The 10,902-nt window shown below is 42.2% G+C and overlaps 1 protein-coding gene across 1 annotated transcript; it reads left to right on the top strand.

Moving 5' to 3' along the window:
- The first annotated feature begins 443 nt into the window (after nucleotides 1-443).
- On the top strand, nucleotides 444-10,902 carry CES2 (carboxylesterase 2). Its single transcript, XM_071567702.1, has 13 exons — nucleotides 444-572; nucleotides 1,106-1,310; nucleotides 1,606-1,744; nucleotides 2,005-2,138; nucleotides 3,204-3,357; nucleotides 3,609-3,710; nucleotides 4,524-4,622; nucleotides 5,102-5,242; nucleotides 6,409-6,489; nucleotides 7,597-7,744; nucleotides 8,374-8,523; nucleotides 10,214-10,286; nucleotides 10,436-10,902. The coding sequence occupies exons 1-13, from the start codon at nucleotides 497-499 to the stop codon at nucleotides 10,623-10,625; spliced, it is 1,692 nt and encodes a 563-aa protein (XP_071423803.1). The 5' UTR covers nucleotides 444-496; the 3' UTR covers nucleotides 10,626-10,902.

The following is a 10,902-nucleotide window of genomic DNA, read 5'->3' on the forward strand; positions in this document are numbered from 1 at the left end:
CGCCAGCGCACCCAGCCCGGGCTGCTGGTCCCGCCGCCAGCGCACCCAGCCCGGGCTGCTGGTCCCGCCGCCAGCGCACGCAGCCCGGGCTGCTGGTCCCGCCGCCAGCGCACCCAGCCCGGGCTGCTGGTCCCGCCGCCAGCGCACCCAGCCCGGGCTGCTGGTCCCGCCGCCAGCGCACCCAGCCCGGGCTGCTGGTCCCGCCGTCAGCGCACGCAGCCCGGGCTGCTGGTCCCGCCGCCAGCACACGCAGCCCGGGCTGCCCCGTGCCCGCCGCCAGCGCACCCAGCCCGGGCTGCTGGTCCCGCCGCCAGCGCACCCAGCCCGGGCTGCTGGTCCCGCCGCCAGCGCACCCAGCCCGGGCTGCTGGTCCCGCCCCCAGCACACCCAGCCCGGGCCGGGCCGCCGTTGCCGCTCGGTGCTCTCGGCCCGGACCTTGCCCCTTTCCTGCCGCATAAACCCGCGGCCCCGGGCGGGCAGTGCCAGCGGCTGAGCGATGGCTCCGCTGCGCCGGACGGCTTTGCTCTGCTCCCTGTTCTGCACCGCCGCGTTCCTCTGCTGCGGGGCACAAGGTACCTCTCTCACCTATTGCTGCTGGGAAAGTTGATTTTCGCTAACAACTTCATTTTCAAAGTGTGATTTTTCAAAGGCAGTAAAACTCTTTGCTTTGGTAACAATCTGCAAAAGTATCTTAGTGATGCAAAAATGACTGGTTTTGTGAGATGAAACCGTTTCTGAGACGATTTTATGAAAATAAAGCTTTCTATCTTCTCTAAAAGGTAGAAAGCAAAAACCTTTCTGAATTATCCAAACAAAAATATTTTTAAGATTTTGTTGAATGATAAATTTAAGAACTGTTAATGGGTTTGCTGTTTGCTTTGAAATTTGCTTTTAAGCTTTATGCACAGTGACTAAACTGTCCTGCTTGGCAGAGCCAGTTTGGCAGGGGGTGTCTGTCATTACACAAAGGCAAAATGAAAACTGAACAAAATTGAAAGGAATAAGCTTAAATTTTCTAAATTAAACAGTCAATTTAAAATACTTCATTGAAAAATCTGTCTGATATTATGAAGATAATTTTTTTTTTACTCTTTGTGTTACTTAGGACAGAATGGTGCTGCCCCAGAAGTGACTCTTGCACTTGGACGGCTCAAAGGGAGACAAACAAGTGTGAAGGGGACAGGCAGACTTGTAAATGTGTTCCTTGGAATTCCTTTTGCAAAACCCCCTGTTGGACCCTTGAGGTTTTCCCCACCTGAACCACCTGAACCCTGGAATGATGTGAGAGATGCAACTTCTCACCCACCCATGTGAGAACCATTCAGTTCCTTTGGATGCAGGACCTGCTCATGTGGGGTTGTGTTTGTTGGGGTACAGGGGGCTGATTGTTGGCAAGGAGCTGGTGTGGGCTGGTAGTGGATGTGCTGCCAGTACTGGAATGTTTCAAGCCCAACTGCAGAGACACAGTTTTACAGGCTGCACCTCTAACTGTGTGTAAGGAACACAAAGGAATTCAGCCTGTGGGGCAAAAAAGTGGTTTTCATTGTAACATTGATGCTACTGCAGTTTCATTACTAATAATTGTGCTTCCTTTTTCTTGTGAAGATGTCCTCAAGACCTGTCCATGTTGAAAACAGCTGAGAGAAACTTTAAGGAAAAACACATTGCATTCCAAACTTCTGAGGACTGTTTGTATCTCAGTGTTTACAGCCCTGCTGGTTCCAGCAAGAAGGAAAAGTTACCTGTAAGTAAACCCATTGTAGAAATGTATATGGTACAAAGTTTGCCCCTAATGATTGCTCCTAAGAGACTTAATTGCTTTTGAAAATTTGATGCTGTGGTAGCAGAAATAATATTAGTATGTAAAATTCAAAGTCCACCAACCTAAAATTCAGCTGCCATCATTCTTCAGCCATGTGGAGTTCTTAATTCTCTGATGTTGTTTTCCCTTTTCAAATGAAATCTTCAAACCAGAGTATAAAAGTGTGTCCTTTTTTTCCTAAGGTGATGGTGTGGATCCATGGAGGCAATTTTATATTTGGTGGTTCTTCCAGGTATGATGGTTCTGCACTGTCAGCCTACGAGAACGTCGTCGTAGTAATAATTCAGTACAGACTTGGACTCCTTGGATATTTCAAGTAAGATCACCTATTTTACTTTTTATTAAGTACTTCCTATCATGTTTAAAGAATTTTTAAAGGGTAGTTTTGTTTGCTAAATCAGCTGAACTTCTATACAGCTTCCCACTGTTACAATGGTTTCAATGTATGTAATTTACTGACATCAGGACTCCAGAGTCTTAAGAAATGTCTGTAAATCCCATTTGAATTGCCATGTGACTGCAGCCTGCTATCAAATGGTAGTTGGGCTGATTTGGTTCTGGATATGAACCTTTCCTTCCATCCATTGATATGTAAAGTAAAAACTCATCCAGAGTAAAGGGCAGGGATCCCTCAGGGTAGGGGTGAGCAGAGAGGAGAGGGGAGCCAGTCAGGGGGCTCAGGTGGGACTCTGAGGGGCTGTGGGGTCACACCTTCCTGGGCCAGATCACACTGAATCCCATGGAATGTCCTCAGCTGGAAGGGACCCATCAGGGTCATCAAGTCTGACTCCTGCCCCTGCACAGAACAGTCCAAAGAGTCACACCCTGTGGCTGAGAGGATCATCCAAATGCTCCTTGAAGCAGTTTGCTGACATCTCCTGTTAGATTTGGGTGTTGTTCTACCCTTATTTTACTCTGTGCTCTGCATTGCAGCCCTGTTTGAGAACTCCTGCCTGGACAAGTGTGGGTACACAGAGCGAGTGCAGAGATCCTGTGAGGCTGAGGGCTACAGCCAGAAATCCCAGGGCAGGGGGCTGCTGCCTCTGTTTCTGTAAAACCTAAGCCAAGAAAAGTTGCCTTATACCTTTCTATCTTTCATAGCAACTACTTTATAAAATTCTTACTCAGAAAGTTGCAAACATAAAAATTATAGGATGAATTCCTAGCTCCTAGTAATTTAGAATAAAACAGAAACTTAAGCTGTAACATTTGTGATGAAATAAACCACTGGCAATATGCACTCCCAATCCAGTAACCCCCACAGACGTCTATCTGAGAGCCTCCATGGTTTGTTTCAGACTTTGCATGAAACATGAGTTGGTGAGAGGTACTTTGCCCTGGTGTTATTACTCTTGCTTGGCTTACAGTGCTTTTCTTTCAGCACTGGTGATGAACACGCTCGTGGGAACTGGGCTTATTTGGATCAAGTGGCAGCTCTTCGGTGGATCCAAGGAAATATTGAGCCCTTTGGTGGAGACCCAGGATCTGTCACAATCTTTGGTGTATCTGCAGGATCTTGCTCTGTTTTTGCACATGTAGGCATACAACAGATAAACTAGAAAGTAAAGTGTTTTAAAAATCTTTAGAAATTCACTTAGTGCCACATTTTATGCTTAGCCTGATTTTTGATAGTAAGATTATTAGCACATTGTGCTAAGTCTGGAGAGTTCCCCTGTCAGCAAATGAAAGTGTGTAATTCCCCATTGAATTCAAGAGTCTAGTCAAGCATAAAGTTATGGGATAAGGATGTTAATGTAGAATGCTTTTTGTTTTCCCTTCTTGGCAGGTTTTATCTCCTTTGTCTAAGGGTCTCTTTCATAAAGCAATATCAGAGAGTGGAATTCTACTGCCCCCCAGCAAACATTTACAAAGTCTAACAGATCTTAAGGTAGGCTTGGGGATTTTTTTGCATTTTAAAGCCTTTATGACCTAAAATAGGATACATATATGTGATAATTTTGTTGAAAGAAGAAAGGGGAAAATCTCATTATATAATATGCAACAAAGCTGATCAAGTTTATTCTCAGGGCATACTTATTTATCTTCAATCTTGTTTGGTGTTAGAAATAGATTGTATAGGTGTGTGATTACAACAGCTGTGGGTTAATGTAGGTATTTTCAGGTACACACATGCCAAGCTGGGCAAATATCCCTTTTAATACCCACTGTACCCTGTACAGTAACTATGACATTTATTATGGAAAGTGTAATAAGAATCCAGAAGAGGGATTCAGTTTATATTGAGCTATGGTCTTTTATACAGAGCTTTTATGTGAAGTAAATTTATTAAACATAAAACAAAGCGATACTTTCAAATAAAAATACTTTCTGAAAGTACCTTTTGATCTCTCTTCCTGTAATGGCAGGTAGCAAAAATGTACATGTCTCATAAATTGATTTTCTGGATTTTACTCTCTTTATTTGCTTTATGCTCCAACCTTGTATTATCTCTACAACAAGGTTTGTTGTAGAACAGGAAATGGAAATATAAAAAGAAAGAGAAGTATATCAGAATCATTTCACTTTGTGATTAAACTGTAGTATTTCTAGTAAAATAAAATACTCAAAGATCTATCAAGCTCACCTAAATCTGCCCTTAAATAAAACTATTAACAGTAGTGTGTATAATAATTTTCTGGTTTTAAATCCTTTAAAGACCCCCTCAGAGCTAACAGTCCTTGTCTTTGTTAACAATTTTCAGAGAATTGCAAGTATATTTAAGTGTGACGGGAGCAGTTCGCTGTCACTGATAAACTGCCTCAGGAAGCAGGAAGCAGAGCAGATAATCTCCAACAGCAAGGTAGGTGAGACTTTACAGGATAGCAGGACACTTTAATGGCACACTGGCATTGCTCAGTCTCTGACCAGAGGTCATTGTTCATCTGCTCCAAAGTCGGTTTTTCATAACTTCTGTCAAAGTACCCCGTAAACAGTGGAATAATTTCACAGAATTTCTCTCTGGAATTTCCAGTGAGGTGTCACAGCAGCTGGGAAGTTGTAAGCAGGGCTTGAGCATATGTATATATGTGTGTGTGTGTGTGTGTGTGTGTGTGTGTGTGTGTGTGTGTGTGTATATACATTAATGCCACTGAGAAGCAGCACAAGATCAGAAAACCACCACATTACTCCACACCTTGCCCCAACCAGGCTTGCATTTTATACTCTTGTACCAAAATAAATTTCTTAAAGCCCTTTTTTGCACTTGGAACATCTTACATAATTTGAAGGGAAAACTGAAAACATTATTAACAAGTAATTTGCTTTTTTTTCCTCCTTCAGGATATCCCATTTCTACCCATAGTTTTGGATGGAGTATTCCTTCCTAAGACACCTGAAGAGATACTGGCTGGAAAAGAATTCAATGCAGTTCCACTTATGATAGGAGTCACCAACAATGAATTTGGCTGGAATATTAGATCTGTAATTTAATGGCTATTATTTATTTTATTTTATGTTTGTGTTAATTGGTGGAGGCACCTTGAGAGGGTATTTGCTGGTAGAACAAGGCCTTGCCTTGTTGGAAGGACACCCAGGGTAAGCTTTGCTTGCATCCTGACTCCACAGTGACCCAGAGCCAGTGGGTGACAGAAGGGTGAGACAGCCTCCAGCCTGCAAGTCAAACCACATGGGCATCCTTGGAACATCACCTTCTGTACAGTATTTTCTTATCCTGACATTTTAATCCCTCATCCAGGCAGAGAGGGGGAAAAGATGGAACAGTCAAGGGTTTATTACTGAAACAAAAGTAAAGCCAATCCTTTCCCCACAAGGCACAGTAACCAGAGCTGATACATAGATACACTGACCACATTAAACAGCTTCCCCTGTGTGCCATTATTACTCTGCAAAAAGGGCTTCCATTTGAAAATCTGCTCTGGGGACAGAGTATGGGTTTGATGCAGATGTCCAGCCCATGCTCTGTGCAGAAATTCTTTCTCATGAGAACTCAATTGGGTAAGTCAAAAAATGTGAGCAATTGCTGTCACTGCATGAAATTTCAGGACATGGATTTGTGCCCTCTCTTGTCCTTTTTTTTAATTTCCAAGTACTCAGGTTCCTCTATGTGTGTTCAAAGCAGCTGTGTCTCTGGCAGTGTGCTCAGTCCAAGAAGAACAGTGGAAAGGGAAATCTGGTTTAGCCTATTTGCAGTCAAGAAGAGTTGTTTTATGAAATACTGCAAAAGAGGAGCTCTGCCTTTATTTCAAAGGGCTCAAACAATTGGACTAGAGGCAGAGAGGCAACCAGTGACCTTTAAGATCTCCAATAACCCTGTGAGACAGAAGAAGCCTTTTGCTTCAACTCTGCCCTAATGCTTTCTAGTCTTCCAAGTTTCTTATGATGGGTGTTGATTTAAGGATAAACTGCTTAGCCTGAGTGGTTTATGTATAAACCTTCACCAAGGAAATATTTACTGCAGTAAATACAAGTTTTCAGGACAGCTGCTGCATCGTGCTGCACTTCTGCCTATGATGCTTCAAAAAATAAACACCAGTAGTAAGAGTAAAGTGGAGTAATGTAGTTCCAATGTTAAAAATACTGGGAAGTTGAATGGTGCTAATAACATTCTTTTTTTTTTTTCTGTGCAGACATCAAAAATAACAGGTTTGAGGGAAATAGGAGATAAAAAATCAATGGCTTCAACTTTAGAGATTTTTCTACCAATGATAGTAAGTACTGTTGCACTAATCTAATCTGAGAAGTGAATTTTCTTTTTCAAGCATATGACAGATTTGAGTCACACTAAGAGCTGAGGTCATGTTATGCTTTGGGAAGAGTCCCAGCAAAGCTGACAGGACTGGGGTGTATGGAGTTAGACAGAAATAGGATTGAGTCAGGTCTGGGATATGGGGAAGTGCCTTTTTCCTTCTAGACCTCTGAAGCAACATTTTTATCTTATGTATTTGCATGTAGGATTACTGTAATAGTGTCCCTAATGCTCAGGTACCTCATACTTAATCTGCTGGCTGATGAGTTTCAATATGTTTACATGAAATTAAATGCAGCTTTTAAAATAGTTTGCACTCACAGATTTAAACTGTATCTTCCAAGTGCCAAATTCTAACTTTAAAACCTGTGCTGTGTTTGGAGATCCAGTTGGTCTTGCCCTCTAGTCTAATAGTCCATAAATCTTTCAAGGAGACTTTACTTATGTTATTCCCATTTCTTTTCTCCTGAAGAAAAAAGAAGCCAAAGGTATTATCAGGAAAAACTGCTGGATCTTTGTTGTTTCCTGTAGAGTGTTAACCCATATAAATCTGGTGCAAGTTTGACCTGAAGTGGTTGGGGTGGTTTGGGTTTTTTTCTTTGTTTTGTTCTGGTTTTTGGTTTGTTGTTTTGTTTGTTTGGGGGATTGGTTGGTTGGTTGGCTGGTTGGTTGGCTGGTTGGCTGGTTGGTTGGCTGGCTGGTTGGCTGGTTGGTTGGCTGGCTGGTTTGCTGGCTGGTTGGCTGGTTGGTTGGCTGGCTGGTTGGTTGGCTGGCTGGTTGGTTGGCTGGCTGGTTGGTTGGCTGGCTGGTTGGTTGGCTGGCTGGTTGGTTGGCTGGTTGGTTGGTTGGTTGGTTGGTTTGGTTTGGTTTTCTAAGTTGGTGTTGGTTTTTTACCCCCACAAAGTCTGAATAGGTTTTTTTCCCACCATGGTTTCCCATCAACGTGGGTGCTGTCCTGAGCCTTTGTGTCTTTGCAGAATCTCTGAAGTTAAAAAGATGACATTTTTAGCTGCTAATTCAGACTGTGATCATTTCTCTGTTTGTTTCCTGTTTCCCCTTTGTCTCTCAGGATCTGCCAGCAGATTTTCTGCCCATGATAATAGATGAGTATGTGGGAGACACGGATGATCCTGCAGAGCAGCGAGACCGATTTCTGGACTTGCTGGGGGATATGGCAATTGTCATGCCAGCCATTAAAGCACTGAATTATCACAGGGGTAAGCCAATGAACAGCAGGAGGATGGTCAAACCTCCTGCTACATGCTGGGTCAAATGGTGTAGGCACAAATCCTGTCGTGTGTAGGCAGCCCATCTTGGGGTTCCTACAGGGAACCTGAGGATGAGGAACGATATGTGGGTGTGCAGGGCTGTGTGTGGTCCTGTTCTCTGTACCAGTGTCTTGCACTGGGCTCAGAATCACAATACATTGAGAGCAGAGCATGATAACCCAGGTAAATGTTTGCTAACTGAAGTATACAGGCTTAAAAATTAAAACATATCAAAGCAACCTTTGTCCTTTGGCCCATGGCTACTTGGGAAGTCAGCAGCTCTGTGGTCTGGAGATTTCATGGTGTAGACAAACCATGCCAAGATATCCAGAACTGGAAATAATTTGATGTTATTTTGTTTTCTGTAACTTTTTCTGGGGTGAATGTCTAATTTTCCTTGTAAGCGCCATGAGTTGTTAATTTTGAGTTAAAAATAAAGTACATATTTGAATGGAACATGACATTAGGAATGTGCCCAGTCTAAAGCTTTGGGCATGTTTTAAGTGATATTTCAAGCAGCTGATGTCAGCTGTACTTCAGGCTTCTCTTCTTAACTCTCTAAATGTTACATTTTCCAGAGTCTGGAGCTCCTGCCTACTTCTTTGAGTTTCAGCACCGCCCCAGTTCGTACTGGGACAGCAAACCAGAGTATGTGAAGGCTGACCATGGGGATGAAGTTGGCTTTGTCTTTGGAGGGCCCTTTCTGGCTGGTGAAATTCAGCTGCGCAGTAAGAAACAGTCACAAATGTTCACTTAGCAATCAGTCTTGTAACTGGCATTATTACATGTTTCAATCACACTAAAGTGCCTCTGTTAACAGGGAGACCAAAGCATAACCCTTTCTCCTCTTTGAACCTGTTTTACACTGTCTGTTTTCCCCAATCTCTCACACACAGTTGGCTCATTCTGAAGCACAGTAAGTCATACATGTGGTCAACAATTTACCAAATCAGACATTTGCGAGAAGATTCACTGTCATTAGACCAGCATTAAGCAAGAACTTGACAAATAGTTTTGGCTGAAAAAAATAATGATAGAAAGGTCAATAAAGCTTGCAGAGGATTGTCAGAGTGCTTGGGAAGCAGGAAATCCAGATATCTTCTTTTGCTGAAGAGTTTGAGCTCGTCTCTCCTCCTTTCCAGGAAATCCCACAGGCTGTCAGGCCCCAGAGAATGGGGGACTTGGGCTCTTTTGCAGATGGTGTTCCAGTTGTGTTTGGAGCAAGGCTTGGGACTCCAGTGTTTCATTTTCTGCATGAAGATCTAATGGTGGGAACTATTTTGCCCTATGACTAATTAATACATCAGCATTTTATTCAAAATGAAACCAGTCCATTGAGGGAGGATTAAGGGTGTACACCCCAAATCCTCGTGGGATTCAACAAGTTCCTTCAGGCAGAATCTCACATTGCTACATTCCAAATAAATGTGCCAAACACTGAACAGTTAGGATACACAATGCCACATCCTAAAGAATATTATGAATCCAGCAATATGCTTTAATTACATGGGCCTAAAACAGGATGGACTATTTTTTCCATTCAATAAAGAATAGTTCTTATTTTGAGAAAGAGATGCAGAAATTCTACTTATTTTAAGTGAATTCACCTTTTTTTCCCTGCTTTTATATTTGTCATTTGAACAGTAGTTCATAGTCTGTTTCAAAGCCTACATAAATGAAAGTGCTTCCTTTTGCTCCATTGAACTTTGGAGCAATCCAGCTATGTTGTAAAACCCTTTGTTAATCTGTTACTAGAGCCTATTGATTTGCTTATATTTTATATATATTTTTTTTTACTTATGTTCTTACTACACTAGAAAATTCTGTACAGTTCTTTTCCTATTTACCTGAATTTACTGAGGGCTTTAAGACAACAAATATTTTTCTTAATATATTGAGATGCATTTTTAACAAATAACACACTGCAGTTATTTTCATCTAGTGATACAGTGGGCTTGTGTGTCACTATATATGAATGGACATCATTGAAGTGCTGAGAGAGGGAATCACATCACCTTGTATCAGAATGGAGAAAGCTTTGCCTAGTCATATTCTGAATAATAGGGAAAATTTCAGTCCCACAAAGCTGGAATGAGATCTGGGAAACTGTGTGGCCTGTTCCTTGAGTTGTACTGGCAGGATACTCGGGGATTTTTTGGTTCTGCTTCTGGTTTCCTGGAAAGCTACAGACACATCACCTTGTTTCCTTGTGCCCCAAATCCCCAGTTTGTAGAATAAGGACAATCGTGTCATTCATGAAGTGCTGCAATCTCTTGGTGATGGATTACTAACATTTTATTGTCTCTGTTGCAATTGTTAAGTTGTTGCAGCATTTTCACAGACAGGAATGCTGCTCCTGTAGTAGCAATGTCTTGATTTCTGCCACACATAGGAACTATTCTGTATTTTGCCTTTCAGGTGAAGTTACAGAGGAAGAAAAGAACCTCAGCAGAACTCTGATGAAGTACTGGGCTAACTTTGCTCGAAATGGGTAAGAATCATGAGAGTCATGACACATATCCCTGCTCTGGACTGACTGCATTGTGAATTAGCTGTTTTGTTGGTTCAGGCTTTGCTGCTGTCATTGAATTCTCCTGTGCCTGAAAAGGGCATTCACTCTTTCTTTCTCATTGTTTACAGAAATCCTAATGGAGAGGGTTTGGCTGAATGGCCATCATACAACCTAAATGAAGAATACTTGCAGATAAATCTAAAACAGAAGAAAGCCAGAAAGTTGAAAGAAGAGAAGGTGGAATTCTGGAGAAAGTTGATGCTTGAAAAGATAAATATGAAACAAATGGAAAACAAGAAGGTCAATTCAGAGTTATAATTTACAGCCTAAACATGCACATAATATGCAAGCTGTTGGGATGGGGAAAGAAATTACTTGAAGTAATTTTGAGGATAAAATTCTGTTTCCCTTTTCACCTTTTCTTCAGAGTTGTGCTACTTGCATTCTTCACTGTGATAATTGCAGCTGATCCCTCACTCGTTAAATGCAGCTACCAGATTTCCCCAGTGCTCAGGTTTTTCTGTCACTTCCCCATGACTGAAGACAGAATGTAGCAGCGACACTTTTTTAATAAAATGAAATCAATGAAGAACAA

The sequence above is a fragment of the Pithys albifrons genome, chromosome 12, assembly GCF_047495875.1.
Source record: "Pithys albifrons albifrons isolate INPA30051 chromosome 12, PitAlb_v1, whole genome shotgun sequence".
NCBI lineage: Eukaryota > Metazoa > Chordata > Aves > Passeriformes > Thamnophilidae > Pithys > Pithys albifrons.